General features: G+C 49.2%; 1 protein-coding gene across 1 annotated transcript; it reads left to right on the top strand.

The window, feature by feature from the left end:
* The first annotated feature begins 2,419 nt into the window (after positions 1–2,419).
* On the top strand, positions 2,420–25,134 carry CGN (cingulin). The gene is made up of 21 exons (XM_010857504.1): positions 2,420–2,607; positions 6,496–7,370; positions 8,112–8,212; positions 8,356–8,425; positions 8,529–8,618; positions 10,293–10,423; positions 11,059–11,191; positions 11,755–11,967; positions 12,389–12,537; positions 12,775–12,907; positions 15,969–16,169; positions 16,501–16,707; positions 17,466–17,723; positions 18,731–18,901; positions 19,984–20,145; positions 21,486–21,575; positions 22,048–22,131; positions 22,245–22,363; positions 22,694–22,802; positions 23,187–23,350; positions 23,630–25,134. The coding sequence occupies exons 2-21, from the start codon at positions 6,510–6,512 to the stop codon at positions 23,769–23,771; spliced, it is 3,588 nt and encodes a 1,195-aa protein (XP_010855806.1). The 5' UTR covers positions 2,420–2,607; positions 6,496–6,509; the 3' UTR covers positions 23,772–25,134.
* The last annotated feature ends 551 nt before the right edge of the window (positions 25,135–25,685 follow it).

The following is a 25,685-nucleotide window of genomic DNA, read 5'->3' as shown; positions in this document are numbered from 1 at the left end:
AGGCTGGCGAGCTCTCAGGTGTACCCTTGAGGGGAGGGAGTCAAGGCGATCAGAGATACCCAGGGCACAGGTGCTGTGTTGGCGAGAGGAGGAGGGGAGGTCAAGGTAGGGTGGGAGTACTACTGATAAAGAGCTGGCTTCTGCTCTAAGGTGCCAGACGCAGGTGCTTGGGAAGGTGCCAGGTGAGGGGCACCTGAGGCTGAGGCTATTCCCCGGGCATGAAAGCGTTTCAGGGCCAAGATATCTCTGGAGGTCAGACGCCAGTCCCTGGGGCAGAATTTCTCCTGGAGACCGGAATGGTAGGGGGAAGGAGTCAGTCTCGGTAGGGCAAAGGGGACTTGTTGTCTATGGTTCAGAGACGGAAAGGAGAGGGCGTGGAAAGGTGCTGTTTCTCTGAGGTTCTTTCCCCGACTGCCAGTCTGAGCCGTCCCTGATACCTCTCTTCTGGCTTTGAGATGGCTCTGAGGTGTGGAGTCTTTAACCTTTCACCTATGGGAGGAGACAGGTGCAATTAATAGACACTGAGAGGTAAAAGGAGAGGATACCCCCATCTCTTTGCTAGGTGTGAAACTAAGGCTTTCAACATTTGCCCTCCTTTGCTTTTTTGCCAGAGAGGATTTTTCCTTCTTCCTCTTGAGAGAGTGCTCTATGAGAGAGGGATTTGAGTAAGCACTGATCCCTAGGCTTACAAAATATGTAGAAATACTTTTTTCTAATGAGGCCTCTTTCTGGGAGCTAATGTCAAACCCTCCCTCCAAGCACACATACTTCTGGGGTTCTAGATGAAGCTGTTGGGTGAGGTTTGGGAGCCTAACAAATTTTCTCAATGCCTCTTGGAAATTCTCCATTATTCGCTGAGACCCCACCAGGCATCCCTAACAGCTGGACTGTGGTGGCTCTCAGACTGGCAGAAGACACTGGTGCAGGAAATAAGCAGGGCTCCTCAGGAGACCCCAGGACTAGGAGATTCAGCACCTCTAAGTCTTCAGGCTGGATGAGAGGTGCACATGAGGGCCTAGACTAAACTTCTGAGGCAGATTTCCTTGCCTTAGGCAGGTGAGGGAACCAGAGCCAGCCATAACTTGGCCCCTTTGATGCCCTGCCTGAGGAGTTGTTATAATTGGGAAATAATTAGCAACCGCTATGTAGTCGACAGGCTGCTTACACATGCCTCCATACCTCTTTTTTCATCCTGGGTATTTGGGAATGGGGGGCTGGCCCTAGGGGACTGCTAATCCAGAGATTTGCCTGACCCTAAGAGGATTCTGGCTTCCTAGAACCCTTCCTGCTTTCCCCAGGCTGACCTGCTTGCCACCACCCCTGTGGGAAGTGAGGAGAAGAGTAGGGCCGCTGGTTTTCTTCATGCTAGGCAAGGGGAGAACTAAGAGCCAGGGAGGTGGCCCAGGTTATGTGGGATCTGAAATGCAACCTTGGAAACTCTCAAGAGGGAGGGGTAGAGGGAGACAGTCTTCCTGTCACACACTGGGCTGTCTCTCACTCACCAGGCTCATTGTGTATCTGTTTGTATCTCTGTTCCTCCTGCCTGTTCCTTTCCCACCTTCTGCCTTGGCATCTAAGCTGGACAGAGTCCCTGCCCCTGGTTTTGCCCCTCTGCCTCCTCTGTGGTGTGGAATTTCTCTGATCTGCTTCACAAACTGCCAGTGGAGTCTCCCTGGCCCTCCCCTTCCTCTTGCCTCTCAAACCTGTCCAGCCAGTTTGCAGGGGCCCAGTTCCTCATTGTGTTCCCCCCCACCCGCCCCCACTGGCCCAGCAGCTCTAGCCTGGCGCTCAGGTTTGGCTGTTTCAGTGGACTGAACCAGGAGTACACTTGGGGGGGTCTTTTTGGATCCTCAGTCAACCTTATCTCATTACCTGTATGAGAAAATAGGAGCCAAAAGATCAAGGTCACTGAGTGGTCCTTTTCTATTTTGTTTTCCTTGTTACCTCCAAGGGGAGTCTAATCAGTGTACCTCTACCCATTTTCTGCCTCTGCCAATTATATAGCATCTAGTATATTGCAAGGTCCTCTATATACCAGTTCTTCCTGGGCACACCCGAAACCACCCCACCCCCACTTCTGCCAGGAGTCCAGAGACCCTGTCACTCCTAGTTGGAAGCCAGACGCTTATGGCTGGGCCAGAGATGATGGAATTGGGGCAGGGCAGGCTAATGAGTAACTCAGGGAGAAGTGGCTGCCTGATACAGGTGCTGTGTCCGCCCCCTCCTCGCAGGCAGGAATGACAGGCAGACAGATGAAGCTGAATTAACTTGTGGTCTAGTCTTCTTCCCAAGTCCAGTTGGTGAAGAGCGCCCTGGGCACGTGCCAGTGGTGGGAAAAGCAGGGTCAGGCATCTGGTGAGAGCAGAGGCTCTGGGCTCTCTGTTGCCTGGCACTCGATCACTGTTTACCTGCCTCTGGCGCTTACGCAAGACCTTGGAGCTGCCCTGCTCCCTGGACCCCGCCCCGCTGTCCTCTGTAACTGAAGGCGGATAGGTTTCGGGTTTTCCATGTTGAATCATTTAGAGCCCTGCTTTCTGACCCACTCCAAAGATCCCTTCAGCCCTCCTGGCCCTGGATTCACATGTTCTGGGGCTGAAGAAGATTGAGGTATGGGAGTCCCTGGGACCTAGGGGTAGGCTTGGTTCCGCCTCTGAGCAACTTGATGCTCCTGGGTGGGCAAGGGGCTATGTATTCTCTGGGACTAGGCTGAGAACTCCTTGACCTGAATCTGGAAGATCAGTTGATATACTATCATGGTAGAGCCACATCATGACTTCTGATAGCTGGCAGTCTAGGCACATTTGGTTCCAAAATTATGACTGAAGAGGGCAGGGAGTCCAGGCCAGGAAGAGGTTCTGTTACTAGGGCAAACAAGAAATGGCTGTGTGGGATCCTTGGGAAATCTCCCCACGGCTGTGTGAGTTCTCCTTGGTTCAGGATACAACTTTTAATAGATTCATGTTGATGTCTACTATCTGCTAGGCCCTGGGGACACAGGAGTCAGCTGAGAGCAATGTTTGTTTCCCCTCCAGGAGCTTATAATCGAGTGGAGGAAACAGGAAACAAATTGTCCCTCGATAACTATATAATTGTGGTACATGTATACAATGGAATATTACTCAGCCATGAAAGGGAATGAATTTGAATCGGTTCTAGTGAGGTGGATAAACCTAGAGCCAGTTATATGGAGTGAAGTAAGTCAGGGAAAAATAGATATTGTATATTAATGCACACATGTGGAATCTGGAAAAATGGAACTGATGGACCTATTTGCAGGGCAGGAACAGACGTGGATGTAGAGAACAGACTTAGGGACATGGCTGGGGAAGAGGAGAGTGGGATGAATTGAGAGCGTAGCATGGAAACACATGTTACCATATGTAAAACAGATCGCTCATGGGAAGTTGCTGTATAACTCAGGGAGCTCAACCTGGTCCTCTATGGCAACCTAGGGGAGTGGGATGGGGTAGGGGGTGGAAGGTAGGGTCAAGAGGGAGGGGACATGTATATACTTAATGGCTGATTCATGTTGTTGTATGGCAGAAAGCAACACAATATTGTAAAGCAATCATTCTCCAATTAAAAATAAATTAAAAAAATAAACTGAGGCAAACTCATGAGGCCATCTGTGGAGTATATAATGTGCATCTGATCTAATCTGTGGGAGGGAAGGATCAGGAAAGGCTTCTCTGAGGAAGTGACATCCTTCTGTAAACCAAATGAAGCCAAGAAGGCCCCCTTGAAAGGAGCAGCATATGTGCAGGATAACATTTGTTGACAACTTTGTGACAGGCTTTTGCTGCTAGGTGTGTTCATGTTTACTATCTTGTCATTTGCCCTCTTTTTATTGAAGTAGAATCTAAGTAAATAAAGGGCAAAAATCTTGTGTATAACTTAATAAATTTTTATAGTTGCGTATACCCATATAATTGTTATTGTCTAATTCTCTTGGGCAATTACCTACCTTGTGAGGTAGTATCATTATGCCCATCTTACAGATGAGGAAACAGGCTTAGAAAAGTTGTGATTTGTCCAAGGTAATATACATTAAGTGAAGAGCAGAAACAAGGATTCCAGGTCAGATCCGGAGTCTAGTCCGGAGCCTTTTCTATCGGATGAGTGGCTTGGAGAACTTATACCTTTGCCTTGTAGCTTCTTTTCTGGTCCCATTTCTTTTCTTTTTAAAAAAGAATTATTTATTTATTTTTGGCCGTGCTGTGTCTTCATTGCTTCTTGAGCTTTTTTCTATTAGTGGTGCATGGGCTTCTCATTGGCTTTCTCATTCCCTTGTTGTGGAGGATGGGCTCCAGGGCGCCTGGGCTTTAGTAATTGTGGCTCCCAGGCTCTAGAGCACAGGCTAAGTAGTTGTAGCACATGGGCTTAGTTGCTCCACAGCATGTGGGATCTTCCCAGATCTCTGAATCTGTGTCTCCTGCCTTGGCAGGTGGATTGTTTATCATTGAGTCACCAGGGAATCCCTCTGGTCCTATTTCTTACTTGAATTCCAGCATAGGGTCCTACCAACTAAGTATCTTGCTGTCTTGGGTATCTGAGTCAGAGGTTGGTTGGTCCAGAGAGGTTGGTCCTCCCCATTGTCTGCACAGTGGAAGGATGGGGTCCTCGGGTTCACAGGTGGGCTTTGAGGACCTTTTGAGATGCTGTGCTAAAAGTCTGGGTGAGATGTCACCTGGGGGAAGGGTGCATTGCTTTCATGTTTTCTCAAATACCAAAAAGGTGAAGAACCATTGCTGATAAGGGGTTCCTCCCTGCAGTATCTTCCTCTGGAGGGGAGGGACTGGGAATGTTAGGAATGCTCTTACTCCAAGCCCTGTCTCACCTAGAGCTCTGCCCCTCCTTTCCTTGCTCCCGCTGGTTCATGGGCTGCTTAGCCCTTCTACAGTCCCTGCCTGAAAGGGGCCTTGCCAAGTTTCCTTGGCCCAGAGCTCTTCTGGAGGGTTGAGTTAGGTATGTTTGTGTCTCTGGCACTTCAGAGGCTCCTCCTCCAGTTTGGTGCTAGGCCCTGGTGGAGGTTAGCAGAAGGGGCGGGGGAAGCTGGTTTTTTATTTGCTTAGAGGAGAAACTCTCCTCCCCAAGTTCCTGGAGCCAGCACATACCTGGACTACATTCCATCTGCTGACTCTGGGCTTAGGCAGTATGGACCCAGGGAGGCGACCTGCAGGTGGTCTTGGCTCTGGCCCTCAGATGGACAAGTCTGCCTGCCCTGGGGCCTCTTGGACTCATCCCACATGGCCTGCGGGATCTCAGTTCCCCAACCAGGGACTGAACCCTGGCCCCGGCAGTGAAAGCATGAACTTCTAACTACTGGACCACCGGGGAACTCCCTGGACTGGTACTCTTAAATGTTATTTAAATCTTTTCTTGAGTGGGCTTCCCTGGTGGCTCAGATAGTAAAGAATCCTCCTGCAGTGTGGGAGACCTGGGTTCCATCCCTGGGTCAGGAAGATCCCCTGGAGAAGGAAATGACAACCCACTCCAGTATTCTTGCCTGGAGAATCCCATGGACAGAGGAGCCTGGCTGGCTACAGTCCATGGGGTTGCAAAGAGTTGGACTTGACTGGGTGACTAACACTTACTTTTTTCTTGAGTAGGCAATACTCAAAAGGGACCAGATTCAAAAGGTAGCAGATTCAAAAGGGACCAAAAGGTACTTCCCTGGTGGTCCAGTGGCTAAGACTACCTTCCTAATGTAGGGGACTGGGTTCGATTCCTGGTCAGGGAACTAGATCTCATGTGCCACAGCTAAGATCCTGCATGCCACAACTAGACCCGGCACAGCCCAGTAAATGAGTAAATAATATAAACAAACAAAAAACCCCAAAGGGACAAAAAGATGTCTAGGAGAGAGCCAGTCATTCTCCCAGCCCTGTCCCCTATCCTCAGTTCCCCCACCCCTGATGCCATCACTGCTGTCGGTTTCTTTGAGTATCCTCCCAGAAATGGGATGACATACCCTGGGGTCTGCTGTATTTAAAATGAGCTCTGGGAGCGGAGGCCCCAGTTCTCCACTGGGCTGGAGGCATCTGCATGTGGGGCTTGTGCCTTCCTTGGGGTTGGGGGAAGCATACGGTAGTGCTATATGTGTATGTGTGAAGATGAAGAAAAGTCTTTAAACTTTTGGCAAAGCCAAGCTCCTCAGGACTGTATTAGAGGAAAGAAGTCCTTCTGGGTCAGTGGGTCTCAAAGTGTGGAATCTGGATATGGCATCAGCATTTCCTGGGAACTTGTTAGAAATGTAAATCCAGGCTTGGGGACTACCTCCTGAGTCTGATACTCTGCGGAGGGTCGGGGTGGGGAGGGGGTGGAGTCTGTGTTTTAACAAGTCCTTCAGATGCTGCTGCTCAGATGAAGGATGAGGACCACTATTTTATATAGAGGGAACTGGCAGGCAGTCAGCCTTGTAGAAGCTGGGCAAGTGGAGGTTTCTGGGTTTCTATTTCTAATCTCTCAGCTTAAGCTCTTTCCTTCATCTTCCAGGACCCCTCCTATCCATGGAGCAGGCGTCCACCATGGCCGAGCCCCGGGGCCCTGTTGACCATGGAGTCCAGATTCGCTTCATCACAGAGCCAGTGGGTGAGGCAGAGATAGGCACCCTACGTCGTGGTGGGCGACGGCCAGCTAAGGATGCAAGAGCCAGTACTTACGGGGTTGCTGTGCGCGTGCAGGGCATCGCTGGGCAGCCGTTTGTAGTGCTTAACAGTGGAGAGAAAGGCGGTGACTCCTTTGGGGTCCAGATCAAGGGGGCCAACAACCGAGGGGCGCCAGGAGCTCTGAGCTCTGACTCGGAACTTGCTGAGAGCCCCTACTCTCAGGCCAGGGAGTTGCCTGCCCCCTCGCAGGGCAGCACCTCAGATGAGGAGCCCGGGGCCCACTGGAACGGAAGGCTACTCCGCTCCCAGTCCCAGGCCTCCCTGGCAGGCCCTTCCCTGATGGATCCAGACAATAGGAGCACCAGCCTGCTGGAGCTGGCCCCGCAGAGGACTTCCCCGGGCAACACCATTGACACTGCCCCCCTGTCTTCGGTGGACTCACTCATCAACAAGTTTGACAGTCACCATGGGGGCCAGACCCGGGGCCGGACTGGCCGCCGCACGCGGATGCTGCCCCCTGAACAGCGCAAGCGGAGCCAGAGCCTGGACAACCGGCTGCCACGGGCCACCCTCCAGGAACGGGAGCGCCAGTCCCCTGATCACTGGATCCCTGGCACAAAGCATGACCAGCGCACGGGCAGCTCGAAACCATCAGCCCAGAGCTCTCTAGGCAGCTTTAGCCGTGCCCGTCAGACCCAGGACTGGGTCCTTCAGAGTTTTGAGGAGCCACGGGGGAGAGTACAGGACCCTGCAGTGCTACAGGTCAGACCCCATCCTTCTGTGGCTTCCAACCCCTGGCCCCTTCTCATCAGCCCCAACCCACCAGCCCTGGGCCCCCTAGTGGACTCAGATGATCTATAGCAGAGTCTACATGTTGTCTTCCACTTTATCCATCTGCTTAACAGATGATATTCACGTGTACAAGATAATTTCATGGGCAGAATTCTAAAGGAAGTGGAAGTAACTGTGAAATCACCATTCACAAGCCTGGAGAGCTAACTCGTTCTTGCCAGACCACTGTGTGTGCCTCAGTCACTGGCATTTGCTAGGGCTGCCACAGATGTGAAGCAGGCTTGGAGGATATGAGTGGCTCTCTGCTGCTCTGGCCAAAACTCCCATCTTTGTCTCCCACTCAGGAATGTGAGTGAGTAGGGGAGTGACGTTACTCTGAGACAAAGTTAAATCTATTCTAAAAGTAAATCATTTACACATTCTAGTACATTAACTGCCATTAGTGACAAATAGCCTGTGACACAGCTCACAACTGGTTGAGAGCTGCCTGTCGAGCAAAATCTGGTTTGCAGCAATAGTGAGAGGTGGATCCTTCCTGGCCTGTTGCTCTGGCCTCAGAAGTATTGCCTCTGTACCCCCTTTTCAGGCTCGTTCTTCATGCTTGAAGGGCCTCATCTCCCAACTGCCACTTCTCTTCTACCTGCACCCCATACACGCTTCTGGCTTAATCTTCTCAACCTCCCGATTTCTTTGGGTTTACTTCTTGTGTAGTTCAAATCAACTCCAGACCTTCTCCGAGACCAGCAGGAGGCCGCCCCACCAGGCAGTATGGATCACGTGAAGGCCACCATCTATGGCATCCTGAGAGAGGGGTGAGTAGGGACCCCTCCCAACAGCAGAGTCACTTTCTTGTTCTAGCTTTGTTCGCCATCTTCCCTGCTCATAACCCTCCCTTCCCTCATCTCTTCCATCCCTTGCCTCCCCTTACCTTTGCATCTGTCCTTTCATCCTCCAGAAGCTCAGAAAGTGAAACCTCTGTGAGGAGGAAGGTCAGTTTGGTGCTGGAGCAGTTGCAGCCTCTGGTGGTGAGTGGCCTTCTCATGGTGGAGTGAGGGGGCAGGCTTAGGGCCTCATGCGCCTCAGAATCTGGATGTGGACTCACTTCTTTCCCCACTGTGTCTCTGGCAGATGGCTTCTCCTGGTTCTGCTAAGGTAGGGCAGGCTGAACTCACCCAAAAAGTGGAGGAGCTACAGAAAAAGCTGGATGAAGAGGTGAAGGTGAGGAGAGGATCAGAGGTGCAGGAGGGGTGAAGGACCACATGGGAGAAGAAACTTGGCCTGGATGGGCCCTTCCAAGCAGTGGGAAGAGCGCTTGTGTGTCCTGAGAGAAGAGACAAGAGTGTGTGCTAGTCCCAGGAAGGGCTTTGGGGGTTCTCCAGAGCCTGGAGAGGAAGAACACATTCATCAGGGGTCCAACTACTTTTCATTCTGTTCCTCTGGACAGTCCTGTCCTAGCTCTGCCCCTTGTGCTGTGCTTAGTCGCTCAGCTGTGTCCGACTGTTTGCAACCCCATGGACTGTAGCCCGCCAGGCTCCTCTGTCCATGGGATTCTCCAGACAAGAATACTGGAGTGGGTTGCCATGCCCTCCTCCAGGGGATCTTCCCAACCCAAGGATTGAACTCAGGTCTCCCACAATGCAGGCAGATTCTTTACCATCTGAGCCACCAGGGAAGCCCAGCTCTACCACTTACTGACTGTATAAATCTTGAGCAAATTATTTACCTCAGTTCTTTTCATCATTATCATAATGATGGCAGTAATAGTAGCTGCCATTTATTGAGCTGAATTATTGTAGTAGGTACTATCCTGAGTAATATGTAATGATTATAGTGACCCTATAAAGTAGGTATCCTGGACCCTTGTATGATAAGAAAGTTGAAGATCAGAAAGATGAAGTGAATTGCCCAAGGTGGTAAGTTGTAGAGGAATTTTAAAATTCAGGTCAGTCTTATGCTCAAGGCTTTGTACTCCTTTTTTTTTTTAAACACTGCTTCTACCTTGGCACAGTGGTAAAGAGTCCTCCTGCCAGCACAGGTGGTGCAGGAGGTGGGGGTTTGATCCCTGGGTTGGGAAGATCCCTTGGAGTAGGAAATGGCAACCCACTCCAGTATTCGTGTCTGGAAAATTCCGTAGACAGAGGAGCCTGGTAGTCTACAGTCCATGGGTCACAAAGAGTCAGACACAACTGAGCACATACACACAGTTATTACTGTGTAATAAATTACCTCAAAACAAACATCGCCCAGTATCAGAGTGTCCAAGGTCTGGGAGCCACTTAACTGGGTAGTTGTGGCTCAGGGCCTGTAATAAGCTTCCAGTCAAGATGTTGGCTGGGGGTCTCGTCATTAGGATACTTGACCGGAGTTGCAGGATTTACTTCTAGCATGGCTTACTCAATGGTGGTTAGCTGGAGGCCTCAGTTCCTTGCTACATGGACCTCTTCATAGGGCTGCTTGAGTGTCTTCACAGTGTGGTGACTACCTTCCCTCAGAGTGAGTGATTCAAGAGAGAAGCTTAGAAGGAAGCTGCAGTGCCTTTTTATGACCTAGTCTTAAAAGTGACACATCACTTCCTCCTTTTTCTGTTTGTTAGAAGAGATGGCCTGTACTCCAGGGGAGTCTATACTAAGTCCAGCCTCTGCACAAGGGGAGAGGTTTCACCTTTTGAAAGGAATGGCAAAGAATCTGTGGACATATTTTAAACCATTACAAGTATAAGTACCATTACAAGGTTTCATCTGAGGCTTAAATGCAGATAATATACATAAGATTCCTAGTTCAGCGCCTGTCACATAGTGAATATCAATAGGTGTTAGACATTTCCATTATTCCTGGTCTTTCTGAGAGGCTTGACCTACCCTTCACCTGTTTCATTCTCCTTTCCTTTTCCAGAAACGGCAGAAGCTAGAGCTTCTGTCCCAGGTGGGGCTGGAACGGCAGCTGGAGGAGAAGGCAGAAGAGTGCAGCCGATTGCAGGAGCTGCTGGAGAGGAGGAAGGGGGAGGCCCAGCAGAGTACCAAGGAGTGAGTGCAGCTGCTAGTGCACGCAGGGCCATGTGGGGACCTCAGCCATATTCAGAGACTCCCCCAGCGCTGGGGGAGACAGGGAAATCTCCAGAAGCTGAAAGGGGCAGACAGAGATGGTTAAACATGGGACCTTTCTCTTTACCTTTTCTATCAGATATGCTCATAGTGCATGAGTTAGGCTGCCTAGGTTTGCCTCTGTGCATCAAGTTCTTAATCTGTAAAATGGGCTTAATAATAATACCTGCCTCACCAGATTGTTGTGAGGATTCAATCATTCATGTAGCAGAAGTTTTGTGATCAGTATTATATAGTAGGTACTGATCTAGATTCCTATGGTTCATCAGTGAACCATAAAGCAAAGTTTCTAGTGAGGAAAAACAGACAGTAAACAATAAGCATATTATGTAAGTAAATGTGTAACATGTGAGAAGGTGGTAAGTAGAGTAGGTTAAAGAACCTTAGGAGGGCTGGGTTGTAGGGGAGCAGGTTATAGTATTAAATCAAACAGGGGAGACATTGTTTAGATTTGAACAAATGCTTGAAGGAAGTTTGAAGGAATTACTATAAGTAAAGTGTTTAGAAAATGGACTGACACTTAATGCTCAATAATGTTGTCTGTGATTGATTATTAGGCTCCAGAACATGAAGCTTCTCCTGGACCAGGGTGAAAGGGTACGGCATGGGCTGGAGACCCAGGTGATGGAGCTGCAGGACAAGCTGAAACAGGCCCATGGTCCTGAAGCTGCTAAGGAGGTGCTAATGAAGGTAGGGAGGAGGGTGTGTGTATTAATTGCTTCAGTCATGTCCAACTCTGCGGCCCCATGGACTGTAGCCCCCGCTAGGCTCCTCTGTCCATGGAATTCTCCAGTCAAGAATACTGGAGTGGGTTGCCATTCCCTTCTCCAGGGGAATCTTCCCAACCCAGGGATCAAACCCAGGTCTCCTGCTTTGCAGATTCTTTATCATCTGACACCAGGGAAAGCCCAGGGAGTAGGGTGGGGTACTCTCATCTCTGCTCCCTTTCAGCAAGAGCATCCTCAAGTCTGCTCATCTATTGTTTCCCCAAAGTATGGGGAGGAGGTAGCTGACTGTCTCTTTAGGGTGCTTTCAGGCAGGCTCAGTGGTGGGGTGATCCCAGAGACAGAATGGTGGATTTCCTTTAGCCTAACTAGGCATTGTAGAGGGCAGAAAGCATCTGTTCACGTGCCTAACAGATCAGAGGTGCTCAATACATATTTTTTGACTGACTGGATTAATGAATGAATGAATTAACAGACAGGTGGATTCTAATATGGTCACCTCTGTACTTCCACCTTCACTTTCCCCAGGACCTGATAGAGACCCGGGAGCTTTTGGAGGAGGTCTTGGAGGGGAAACAGCGGGTGGAGGAGCAGCTGAGGCTGCGGGAGCGGGAGCTGACGGCCCTGAAGGGCGCCCTGAAGGAGGAGGTGGCCTCCCGGGACCAGGAGGTGGAGCACGTGAGGCAGCAGTACCAGCGGGACACCGAACAGCTTCGCCGGAGCATGCAGGACGCGACCCAGGCATGTGACAAGAGCAGGGCTGGGAAAAGAGGGCATCCCAGGGAAGAGGGCTGCCTTGAGGTCTTGGTATCTGGGGATTTTTTTTCCTGGTCATCACTGGAACTCCTGCTAAAAGACACGTGTGAGATGTAATGAAAACCTTCGTCAGGAAACCTGTAAGGGTGGAGAGAAGGAGTACGGGCCAGAAGTCCCATGAGCGTGTGTGATTGAAATAATGGAGGAGACTCCCTCTAGATGACAGGCAGACTGTGTCTTAGGAAGAGAGCCTTGTACTAGCACTGCGCCAGGCTCCCTGGGTGTCAGGGTGTGCAGCTGGCACAGTGCCTCTGGATCTGAGCTTTACCATCTGCACTCTCACACTTTGCTCTGGAGTTAGCTCTCGCCTATGAACCTCCTGGCCCCTGACTCTCCTCTTCACTAGGACCACGCAGCATTAGAAGCTGAGAAGCAGAAGATGTCAGCCCTGGTGCGGGGGCTGCAGAAGGAGCTGGAGGAGACCTCAGAGGAGACAGGGCATTGGCAGAACATGTTTCAGAAGAACAAGGAGGAGCTTAGAGCCACCAAGCAGCAGTAAGGATAGTCCCCCCCAGGAAGCTTGTCCAGGATTCTTCTATTCCTGCTCTTCTCCGTCAGCGCTGTGCTCTTTTCTCAAACTGCCCTTCTCTGTATCCACCTTCCTCCCTCCTGAGGGCGGGGGCCCAGTGTATTAACCTCCAGGGAGGTGGTTTTCATTGTTCTTCTAGCCTCTCCCCAGCAGGTGGCCTCACTCTGTTCCCCTTCCCTTTTATCTCACCTTGCTGGGCTCAGACTCCTGCAGCTGCGTATGGAGAAGGACGAGCTGGAAGAGGAACTTGGGGAGAAGATAGAGGCCTTGCAGAGGGAACTAGGGCAGGCCCGAACTGGTGCTGGAGATACTCGCCAGGTGGAGGAGCTCAAGAAGGTACTTGGAAGCTGGGGGGCAGAAGGGCAGGTTAGGGTGATGGGCACATGCCTCACCCATCCACGAGGGCCTTCATGCTGTCTCCTACTGCTTTGTTTTCAGACTTCCTCCTGCCTGCTCAGCCTTATCTCTTCGCAGCACACACTCCGGCAGGACTGGTCTCCTCATTCACTGTAGACATTTCTAATGGAAAGAACTCGCCATGGCCAGCTTGGGTTATAGCCAGAGGCTGCTGGCTGCCTCCCAAGAGACCTCATGGGTAGCAACATTGAGGTGAATTTGTGAAACTCCAGGCTCATTTTCACAAGCTTGGAAACCTCATTTGGTCATCATAGCAAGGGTTACTTCATCTTTTAGAGGGGACTCATTAACTACACTTATGAAACCAACATTTACAATTAGAATACTGGTTTATTAACTTACAATGAGCAGTGTTGTCACATGGATTGGAACACTTGCAGTACACGGCCAGCTGACCTACATGGGAAGCCAAATTGTAATTTGAAGGCTACTGCAGAATCTAGACCCAGGGAACTAAATGTTTTTATCATGCGTGGATATTTTATAAACAATCTCATAAAATTGAAATGAACACAAATAATTTCTTCATATTCCTGGTATTAGTTTATGAAGGACAAGAAAGCAGTGCTTTATTTCAAATGATTTGAAAGTTAGAAAATATTTTCATTAATTATAATTATGGAGAATTGGCATTTACAGCCTCTTGAGAATCCTTCTGGGTCTACATTTCTTTGATTGTCTATCTTGGTATGTAGTAGGTAATCAGTTAACAAGTATTAATTAATCAATGCTTATTGATCATGCATTTACTATAAGGCTACCTAACTGTAATCAGTAAGCATTGTATTTTTAAATGAGTAAAGAAATATACCTCTGAATGATGATTTCCCAGAAAAATAAAAGCTTGAGCTTATAAAAAAATTTTTGGTGGAGAAAAAGATAATAAGTGTTAACCAAATATACTTTGGTGGTTGTCAAATCAGAAGTACTCCTAGTTTTTACTGTATTGTTATTAAGTTAACAAATAAAGATAGTCTGAAGTTTGTTCATTATATTAGCTGACATAGGCAACTTGGACATTCCTCTGGACAATCTCAATTGATTTATTATGCTAGGTAAAGCTAAAAAGTAATAACTACTGTTACATTTATCTCATATATTAAGTACATTTTATTAAATATTTAATCAGCCTATAACATATACATGGAGAAGGCAATGGCACCCCACTCCAGTACTCTTGCCTGGAAAATCCCATGGATGGAGGAGCCTGGTAGGCTGCAGTCCATGGGGTCGCTAGGAGTCGGACACGACTGAGCAACTTCACTTTCACTTTTCACTTTCATGCATTGGAGATGGAAATGGCAACCCACTCCAGTGTTCTTGCCTGGAGAATCCCAGGAACGGGGGAGCCTGGTGGGCTGCCGTCTATGGGGTCGCACAGAGTCGGACACGACTGAAGTGACTTAGCATAGCATAGCATAACATATACATTAGGAAAACAGACTAACCCAGTCCACTGTAAACCACAAACTGTGGTAGTTTTCTTTTTCTTTGTAGTTAGTGTCTTATATAGAAGACTCACTCTATATATATAAACAACCTTTCAGCCTAATTATGATACTTTCTGAATTTCAGAAGTAGCTACTAGATAATTAGAACCAGAAATCATATTTTAATATTAAAAAAAAATCAGATCAGCAAATCACACTAATATTTATTGTGTCACATACTTTGGTTTTTAGCATTTGAAAAAAAATAGCTATTTTTATTTTATTCATACACTCATCTGTTCTTATTCCACATAGTTTTTTTAAAGTAGAGATTTAGTTCATGTACCATAAAAGTCACCCTTTTAAAGAATACAGTTTAGTGGGGTTTTGTACACTCACAGAGTTTTACAACCATCACCACTATCTAATTATAGGATACTCTAATTACCCCAAAAAAGAACCCTGTATCCATTAGCAGTCACTCTTCTCATTCCCAGGAGCCACTAATCTACTTTCTCTCTCTATGGATTTGCCTATTCTGGACATTTCATATAATCGGACTCCTATAATATCGAGCCTTTTGTGTGTCTGGCTTCTTTCATCTAGTATGTTTCTCACGGTTTATCTGTGTTGTACCAAGTAACAGTATTTCATTACTTTTTATGGCTGAATAATATTCCACTGTATGGATATACCACATTTGTTTCTCTTCATCAGTTTTTAAACATTTTAAAATTTATTTATGGCTGTGCTGGATCTTCATTGCTTTCCTTGGTCTTTCTCTAGTTGTGGCAAGTGGGGGCTACTCTTTGTTGTGGTGCGTAGGCTTCTCATTGCGGTGGCTTCTCTTATTGTGGAACATTGGCTCTAGGCAAGTGGGCTTCAATGTTGCAGCACACGAGCTTAGCACTTGTGATGCATGGGCTTAATTACTCTGTGGCATGTGGAATCTTCCTGGACCAGGAATCGAACCTGTGTGCCCTGCACTGGCAGGTGGATTCTCAGCCACTGTGCCACCAGGGAAGTCTTATCTGTTCATCAGCTGATGGACACTTGGGTCATTTCTATATTTAGCTATAATGAATAATGCCACTATGAACTTTTACTTACAGGTTTTTTTGTGATCATATGCTTATATAGTTCTCTTGGGTATATACCTAGGAGTGGAATTGCTGGGTCATATGGTCACTTTATGGTTAACTCTTTGAAAGTGGAAGTCATTCATTCGTGTCTGACTCTTTGTGACTTCATGGACTATACAGTCCATGGAATTCTCCAGGCCAGAATACTGGAGTGGGGAGCCATTCCCTTCTCCAGGGAATCTGCCCAATCCAGGGATCGAACACAGGTCTCCCCCGTTGTAGACAGATTCTTTACCTGCTGAGCCACAAGAGAAGCCCAAGAACTCTTTGAGACATTGCCAAATTATTTTCCAAAGTGGCCATACCATTTCACACTCTCACCAGCAATGTATGAGAGTTTCCGTTTCTCCACTCTCTGGTATCCCAAGCTGGTTCTCTCTGCCCTGTCACCATTTCTCTTCCTTCTAGGAGCTGCGTCGGACACAGGAGGAACTTAAGGAGCTGCAGGAAGAGCAGCAGAGCCAGGAGGTGGCAGGGCGGCACCGGGAGCGGGAGTTGGAGAAGCAGCTGAGGGTCGAGGCTGAACGGAGCCGGGGGCTGGAAGAGCAGAACCTCCAGCTACAAAAGACCCTACAGCAACTGAGACAAGACTGTGAAGAGGCTTCCAAGGCAAGGGGAGTGGGCATAGGGCTTAGGAGGTGGAGGCTGAGGGGTCTGGAGGGCTGAGGAGCCAGAGGGCATGGAAAATTACCTATCATGGGTATGTATAGACCAAATACCACGGTCCTAGGTGTGTGCTTAAACGTAGCCAGGATGTGGCTGGGGAGGCCGGGCTGTACCTTGTGACACCCACTGCTTCTCTGTAGGGTGGGGTTCTCAGGGAAGCCTCTGGCTGGCGGTACCACCCCTCTTTCAGTCGCTCTCTGTGGGGTGGTTTTCCTGGGAGTCGTCGGCGATCTTGAGCCCCGGGGTCTGAGCCACCTCTCTGAACCGGCCTCAGGCTCAGATGGCAGCAGAGACAGAAGCGGCAGTGCTGGGGCAGCGTCGAACAGCAGTGGAGACGACGCTTCGGGAGACCCAGGAAGAAAACGACGAATTCCGACGGCGCATCCTGGGTCTGGAGCAGCAGCTGAAGGAGGCACGAGGCTTGGCGGAGGGTGGGGAAGTGGCGGAGGCTCGGCTTCGGGACAAGGTGCAGCGGCTAGAGGTTAGTGCTTTCGCTAACATCTTTGGCTTCCTCCCTGTCCTCTGTCCTCTCATCCCTGGCTACATACTGGTAGCTTAGACGGTAAAGAAACTGCCTGCAATGCAGGAGACCTGAGTTCAGTCCCTGGGTCAGGAAGATGCCCTGGAGAAGGAAATGGCACCCACTCCAGTATTCTTGCCTGGAAAATTCCATGGATAGAGGTATAGTCCATGGGTCGCGACGAGTCAGACACGACTGAGAGACTAATACTTTCACTCTCATGGCTCAGATGGTAAAGAATCTGCCTGTAATGCAGGAGACCTGGGTTTGATCCTGGGGTCGGGAAGATCCTCTGGAGAAGGGAATGGCAGCTCACTCCAGTATTCTTGCCTGGAGAATCCCATGGACAGAGGAGCCTGGTGGGCTATAGCCCACGGGGTCACAAAGAGTCAGACATAACTGAGTGACTAACATGAACATGGGAATACTCAGCCATCACTTTTATTTTGCCTGTAATGTGTTTCTATTTGCCTCCCTAGCCCTCTGTTAACCTTGGGTTTGTTTCTGGAGTGTGCTTTGGTGTGAATGTCTTAGCCTTTGCCCTAGTGTTTTTGTCCATCTCCCACTCTACATGGTCTCTGATCTTGGAGCCTGTTTTCATTGTCCACCTTTTTCAGAAATATCTCTTCCTCCTCCCTCCCAGCTGCTCACCTCCAAATGGCTTGAGCCTGAGCTTTGCATCCTCTTGGTCCAACATCACTCACCTTCTCCTCTCCCAGGCAGAGAAACAGCGGCTACAGGAGGCCTTAAATGCAGCTCAGGAAGAGGAGGGGAGCCTGGCAGCAGCCAAGCGGGCACTGGAGGCACGGCTAGAGGAGGCCCAGCGGGGGCTGACCCGCCTGGGGCAGGAGCAGCAGGCGCTGAACCGGGCGCTGGAGGAGGAGGGGAAGCAGCGGGAGGTGCTCAGGCGCAGCAAGGCCGAGCTGGAGGAGCAGAAGCGCTTACTGGACAGGACTGTGGACCGGCTGAACAAGGAGGTAGGCACAGGCTGGCCCAGGCTCAGGAAGAGGCTCAGCTCATACAGAAGCTTGCCTGGAGCAGTGGACAGGGGAGGGAATGGGGTCACAGCGTGTGGTGTTTGCTTTCCTCAAGTTCATTGTTGGGGAAGCCAAGGCCAAAGAGGCAGAGTGGCATCCTTCCTGTGTCCCCTGAGTGTTTTTGCTCACCCCTGCCATCCCATTCCTTTACGGTCTAATCCTTGGAGACTATCTGTCTCCTGGAGTTCCTTTTAGAAGTCTATAAGACCTAAACATAGGAATCTTCATTGACAGAACTTTATATTTAGGGGAAGGGGAAAAAAAGGCCTATGGTCCCTCCTTAGACATCTGTAAGACCTTAAAACAGGAATTTTCATTGGTAGAATTTCATATTCAGGGGAGGGAAGGAGAAAGGAAGAAAAGGAAATAAATTGCTTTTTTTTCGAGTAAGGTCATCCACCTAGACTCTTATTTATAAAACTGGAGCAAACACCTATTTCATCAGTTCTAAAATGTACAGTGTATCATCTCTGGAATTGATTTGTCTTATAATTGATGGTATGTTATAGTTCAGTTGGCAACTTTTTCTTTCAGTGGTATACCTTATAATAATCATTGGTATCATGGGTTTGGTAAAATATGGTCATTTCAGGCTTACTTTGTATCAGGCACTGCTGTGAGTACGTATATAATTAATTAACATAATTCTCACAACAACCGTGTGATGTACTATTATTATCCCATTTTACAGATAGGGAACTGAGACAGAGAGGATAAGTAACTTGCCTGTGGTTGCACAGCTAAGTGGTAGAGCAGGATTTGAATCCAGGAGGTCTGTATATTACTCCCAGCCATACTAGGGACCTAGGTCCAGGAGACAGCAAGAGAGGGCTGTTGGGGCAGGAAGGAGGCTCTGGGAGAACCTTGGGAGTCTGGGCCTAGAGAAGGGACAGAGGCAACTGTTAAAGAGTTGCAGGGTTGAAAAAGCTCTTCTCTCTGTGTCTCAGCTGGAACAGATTGGGGACGACTCAAAGCAAGCCCTGCAGCAGCTCCAGGCCCAGCTGGAGGATTACAAGGAAAAGGCTCGGCGGGAGGTGGCAGATGCCCAGCGCCAGGCCAAGGAGTGGGCCAGTGAAGCTGAGAAGACCTCTGGGGGGCTAAGCCGGCTTCAGGATGAGGTAGGAGCCTAAATGGCAGGATACTGGGAACCCTCCCAGTATTCTTATATTGAAGGTCATTCATTGCCTCTTAATTAAGTGTGTCTGACTCTTTGAGACCCCATGCACTACACAGTCCATGGAATTCTCCAGGCTAGAATACTGGAGTGGGTAGCTGTTCCCTTATTCAGGGGATCTTCCTGACCCAGGGATCGAACCAGGGTCTCCTGCATTGCAGGCATACTCTCTAACTTCTGAGCCACCAAGGAAGTGAAGTGAAAGTTGTTCAGTCGTGTCCGACTCTTTGCGACCCCACAGACTACACAGTCCATGGAATTCTCCAGGCTAGAATACTGGAGTGGGTAGCCGTTCCCTTCTCCAGGGGATCTTCCCAATCCAGGGATTGAACCCAGGTCTCCCACATTGTAGGCGGATTCTTTACCAGCTGAGCCATGAGGGAAGCCTGCCTATTAATTAAAGCTGTTGCCAGAGGATCCTAGGATCTGCGTTTAGGTCTAATCATTTAGGCGGGGGAGGATGGAGGGAGTTGTCCACCCTAGATACAGACAGAGGATGCATTCCCCAGTGGCTCAGCAGTAGAGAATCCGCCTACAATGCAGGAGACATAGGAGATGCAGGTTAGATCCCTAGATTGGGAAGATCCCCTGGAGGAGGAAATGGCCACTCACTCCAGTGTTCTTGCCTGGAGAATCGCATGGACTGAGGAGCCTGGCGGGCTGTAGTCCATAGGGTCATAAAGAATCAGACATGACTGAATCAGCTGAGCACGCATGCACTTAGGTGGGGCTGTACACTGTAGCGGTGCACTTACGTCACTCCTGTACAGACAACACATCCTCTACTGATGCGTTTTCAAACCCTGCTGCACATTAGGGGCACCTGGGGAGATTTTTAAAAATCTTAATACGCAGGATGCATCCTGTCCACTTAAATCATACACCCTGAGGCTTGGTTTCAGTATCAGTTGTCTAAAAACTCAGGTGATTTAAAGTGTTGAAGAATTTTCCCCTGCAGGGTGGACTGCTCCCACCCCGCCTCCACCTCACTTTATCTGAGCTGTTGCATTTTTCTCTTCTGACCAGACTCAGAGGCTGCGGCAGGCCCTGCAGGCGTCCCAGGCTGATCGGGACACAGCCCGGCTGGACAAAGAGCTGCTGGTCCAGCGACTGCAGGGGCTGGAACAAGAGGCAGAGAACAAAAAACGCTCTCAGGATGACAAGAGCCGGCAACTCAAGAGCCTTGAGGTGAGGGGTTGACGTGTAGAGGCAGGGTGGGGGAAGGTGGGGGGAGGTCTGGATCCTGGCACAGGTGGGACTTCTGTGGGAAAAGCCAGGGCACTCCCAGCCTCTTTCTGTATTAGGGGTAGAAAACTGGCAGCCCACAGCTGATGGGTTTTGTTTGACTACAGTGCTTTAAGCAACTTTGAATTAATTGCCACTGTTTAGAAATTTAAAGACGTCAAATAAAATTTTGGATTTCTGGCCTCTTGTTTACCTTTGAAAAATATAACAACGAGGGGCTTTGAGTCCCGAGTTTTCTGCATGGTAATCGTTGGCTGGAGCTGAGCAGCAGCTTCTCGCCTTTAGAGTCAACAGTGGTTTTCAGTTTGCTGTGTTTGGCAATAACAACAACAGTAATAATAGCAGCAAATGCTTAATATATTGTGCTATGTGCCAAGTATTTAAGAATCATGTAAACCTGAGCAACGCAGGAGACCCGGGTTTGATCCCTGGGCCTGGAAGATCCAATGGAGAAGTGAATGGCAACCCACTCCAGCATTCTTGCCTGGAGAATCCCAGGGACAGAGGAACCTGGTGGGCTACGGTCCATGGGGTCACAAAGAGTCAGATATGACTGATCAGCTCCTCAGTCCTGAGAATAGCCCTTTGGAATGGGTAGTTTTGTTTTGTCCATTTTACAGATGTGGAAAACAGATGCGGAGAGGCTAAGCCACTTGTCCTTGCCCCTGTGCTAGGAAGTGGTGAAGTGAAATGAAGTGAAAGTCGCTCACTCATGTCCGAGTCTTTGCAACCCCATGGACTATACAGTTTATGGAATTCTCCAGGCCAGAATACTGGAGTGGGCAGCCTTTCCCTTCTCCAAGGGATCTTCCCAACCGAGGGATTGAACTGGGGTTTCCTGCATTGCAGGCGGATTCTTTACCCGCTGAACTACCAGGGAAGGAAGTGGTAGATCTGATTTTTAAACCCAGGCAGTCTGGCTCTGGTGCCCACACTCTTAGTCTCTATGTGGTACTGCCTGGCTTGAGTTTAGAAGCTTTGGTTTCTATTTTCCCATTAGGGAAATAGGGCTGCCCCAGTGAGAAACAGATTCTGGGGTTTGTCCTCCTGCCAAGGGGTCAGGATCAAAGTGGGCCCACTCCTTCCTCTTGATGCCTCACTTGGGCAGCAGAGGGCGCTAGCTCCATGGTGGCTCTGGGCAGGGGGAGGGACCAACGGATTGTGGGATGGGGAGAGACAAGAATCTCTGGAGGCTGGGGTCTGAGAGCGTCCAGGTGAGAGTGGCATTGTGGTGTCCAGCATTTGGGACAGAATTAACCCAAATTGTTGTCCCTCTGCCACAGGAAAAAGTCTCACGGCTGGAGGCAGAGTTAGATGAGGAGAAGAGCACGGTGGAGCTGCTGACCGACCGGATGAATCGTGGCCGAGATCAGGTAGCCCCTTCCTGACCCCTCATCTATGTTTATGCCTGACGACAGAGCCTCTCAGCCCTTTCAAAAACAACCCTACCTTCCCATCTTTCATGTCTGGAGAGATCTGGCTGCAGAATTGGTGCGTGACTAGTTCTACTGCAGAGTCTCATCTGCTTTCGGGAGGGGTTGGCAGGTTTCCTCAAGTGGAAAGAAGCCAGGAATTGAATGGAGGAAGGAATCCTGGTGGCCTGGGTTACTGACCTGAGTCTGGGCCATCTCCATTCAGAAGGGATTCTGGTTCCTGGTGAGACTGAGGAGGCCTTGTTTCAATCTTTATGGCTCCTCTCATTTGAGTAGGCTGTGATTTCTTAGTTGCCTGGGAATTTGGGGGATTCAGAGAGCACCCTCCATTTACTCTGCCCAGCTTGGTTTCAGCTTGCTGGTTCATCATTAGTCCTCTCCAAGTCCAGTTCCTCTGGCCTATCCCTGCTAGGTGGACCAGCTGAGGACAGAGCTCATGCAGGAGAGGTCAGCCCGGCAAGACCTGGAGTGTGACAAAATCTCCTTGGAGAGACAGGTGAGGGGGTGGGGTGGGCAGTCTCAGGGAGAGACCTTGGGAGGTGGATAGAATGACCATGAAAGCTATTGGAAGTAGAGTGCAAATCAAGGAGGCTTCCTGTCCCCTCTCAGAACAAGGACTTGAAGAGCCGGTTGGCCAGCTCAGAAGGCTTCCAGAAGCCCAGCGCCAGCCTCTCGCAGCTTGAGTCCCAGAATCGGGAGTTGCAGGAGCGGCTGCAGGCAGAAGAGAGGTGACATGAGCCATCCTTTCTCTCTCCCTTTGGACTTTTCTCCTCTGCCCCCACCCCCCCGCCACCCCGATCTTCTGCCTCAGTCATGGCAATCTGGCTTGATCTTTCGGGAGCCCTCTTCTCTTGATAGGGAGAAGAGAGAATTATGGAAATTCTGAAATGTGAATGGCCTCTGTCTACCCAGTTCTTTGGATCTGCCCTGGATCCTCCCCAGCCTAATGGTGGGGCTTGTGGCTGAGCCCTTAGAGTCCTTGGAGGCAGTATGGGGCCAAGTAGGAACTTCTTTAGAAATGGCAACAGCCTAGACATCCCCCTACCCCGCCCTTTCAGGGAGAAGACAGTTCTGCAGTCTACCAACCGAAAACTGGAGCGGAGAGTTAAAGAGCTGTCCATCCAGATTGATGATGAAAGGCAGCATGTGAATGACCAGAAAGACCAGGTAAGGATGGCAGCTAGGGCCAGTCAACCATAGGGCAAGTATATACTATGCATTTTCTTGAAGGCCAGGGGAGGGCCTACCTCTTATGTGTTCTATCTTAGACTTTTTTTCTATAAGGACAGAGAAATTAGAGCAAAAGGACTAGATTAGTGCATAGTAAGCATAGGTACTGAGTACTTACGATACACTGGGTACCTTTTCTAAGTGATGTATTAACTCATTTAATCCCCAAGACAAACCTATGAGGTTAGGGAACTTGCCTATGGTCACAACATTTTTCTAGGGGCAACTACATATACCTTGTCAAGATTGCTACAGGGGAGGGTCTCAGGCCTTGGTAGCAGCAGATGCATTTCTAATGGGGGGACTTGATATCCTGCCTAGCTAAGCCTGAGGGTGAAGGCTTTGAAGCGGCAGGTGGATGAAGCCGAAGAGGAAATTGAGCGACTGGACAGCCTGAGGAAGAAAGCCCAGCGTGAGCTGGAGGAACAGCATGAGGTCAATGAACAGCTCCAGGCCCGGATCAAAGCCCTGGAGAAGGACTCCTGGTATGGGCTGCTCTTCTGCCCCCTGCTCTGTTGGGAATGAGCTCTCCTGAGCTGGGTGGGGAAAAGGGGACTTCGTGGGCATTCATTCCTGGATGAAAGCCAGGATGGTTGTCTTTTAGTACCTCAGTATCCATCCTGTACTCCATCTCCCCTACTTCTTAGGGGAATCTTATGGGTAGTTTTAGGCTTTAGGAGAACTGAGTTTCCTTAGCATGAGAAGGGAGGCTGTTTTAATCTTTCTGTCATCTCCCCTGACTGGTATTCCTCTCTTTGACTCAGGCGCAAAGCTTCCCGCTCAGCTGCTGAGTCAACCCTCCAGCACGAAGGACTGAGCTCAGATGAGGAATTTGACAGTGTCTACGATCCTTCCTCCATCGCCTCACTGCTTACAGAGAGCAACCTGCAGACTAGCTCTTGTTAGCTTGTGGTTCACAAGGGCCCATAAACCACACCTGAGGCCTGGTCAGTTCTGCTCTGCTCTGCCCAGCTTCAGATTCCTCATCTCTGGCAGGGATCCAGTTATTAAAGACCTAAGATGGGGAGGGGTTTGAGTGATGGTGATAAAAAAAAATGCATCTGCGCTAAACCGGTAGAGGGACATTCCCCTTCCTCTGGGGGGAGTGGGCTCTTTAGGCCAACTGAGCCCCCTCCTTAAGTGCCGATAACCCCCTCCTCTGCTCCCTCATAAGAGCAGGCTGGTCAGGGGGATTGAGTGGGCTAGGAAGGGATAGAAATTGCCATGTATATAAAGCTTGCTTTCTTTAGCTCTTAACCCTAGGCTCAGGGAAATACCCTATGTGATTCTGCCCCCTTGACTCCTGCAATTCATTTCCTTCCTATTCTGGAGTGGGGTTAGGGGAGCATTATGGGTAATGGACATGCTGGCGTGACTCTGCCCACTTCTCACATGCTCTTCTTTGCACAGTCATGGGGCCCATGCGGTAGTCCCCACCTGTCTCCATTACATATTTTTTGTCTTCCCTAGGCTAGGATCCAAGGGACCCTTTCTCCTTCTCTTCCCATCTTTACCATTTCTGTGTTCCTTCTTCTCGGTGCCTTAGCCAGGGTGAGGAGATATGGATGCTCTTCTTGCCTTTTATTACCTGCACATTCATACCTCTCCAAAGATCACCTTTTCCCCAGCTGGGGCCCTCTGCCTTCCCTGCTGCCCCAGTGACTGGTCAAGAGATTTGCCGGCTTCTCTGCCTATGAGCCCCTGTGAGAGGGGCTTAGGTAGGGCTGTAATAAAGTGGTGGAGCCTGCTTCTGCTCAGGGTTTCCATCCTTCCTCCTCTCTGTCTGGACTATGATGTGTTTATAAGATGGTTGGACCTGGGAACCCTGACAACTGTCTACACAAGTTTGAAAAGCAAACAATTTTGGTCTCTATGGCCATACTTGTGGTTTCTCTTATCAGAGGTGCCCAAGCCCTGTAGGGAACTGAGGGACCCTCATTATCTCAGGAGCCTGGACCTGATACAGAGAGGCTAGAAGCTGACTCTTGGTAGAAATGGGAAGAGGCAATGGAGGATTTGTTCCTCTTTTGGGATTTGGGGAGAGCCAAGTTCTGGTGGGGAGGAGGTGAGGAAGATGATTCACCTCTCTTATTTCCTAAGCAGGCTCTGTAAGGAGCCTAGAGGAGGGAGAAGCCTGTTCTCATCAATGACTTGTAATTTCATGATTTAGAAAAATTCCTCTATTCTGAAAATCATATATTCTCTCCCAATCCAATCGAGCATTGAATTTTTATTTTAAATTAAATAAAAATTATATATCTATACTGAAATCCTTGACTTCTCATTCATTTTCCTGATTTGTTTGGAGATCTAAATTATATGAAGAAGCCATATTACTGTGCAACTTAGAGGCTGAAACTGGAGTTTTCTTACCTTACTTTTAGAGGTCTTTTACAACAGATCAGATGGGGTCTAGAGAGACTAGAAGTTTATAGCAGCTCCATTCTTTCCTGGGAATAGCAAGACCAGTAAATGCCTTCTTTGAGAATTAAAGAAGACAGGTGAGAACTGAGTTTTATTCCTATGGGGCATAAGGATACCCTAAATATTTGCCTTCCAGGTGCAAAGATACCACCCATTCCTACATTGCATGTGACCTAGTTCCTACCTGGGAAGTTTGTCATCCCTGCTCTTGTGTTCCCTTGAAGAGGGAGTGAGGTGTTCACCAAAGTCTATTGCCAGATTCAGAAGTTCTGCCCACTCAAGAATAGGTCAGACCTCCTCCTGTCTGATGTCCATGAAGATCATAGCCCCATTGAGAAGCCACCTGCCAAGAGCGGTTGGGCTGGAAGAAGCTCCAAGGTCCTGCTTGACCAACCT

Source organism: Bison bison, unplaced genomic scaffold (genome assembly GCF_000754665.1).
Source record: "Bison bison bison isolate TAMUID 2011002044 unplaced genomic scaffold, Bison_UMD1.0 scf7180017864381, whole genome shotgun sequence".
Classification (NCBI taxonomy): domain Eukaryota; kingdom Metazoa; phylum Chordata; class Mammalia; order Artiodactyla; family Bovidae; genus Bison; species Bison bison.
Note: the sequence above shows the minus strand (reverse complement) of the source record. Positions and strands in the feature narration are given on the sequence as shown.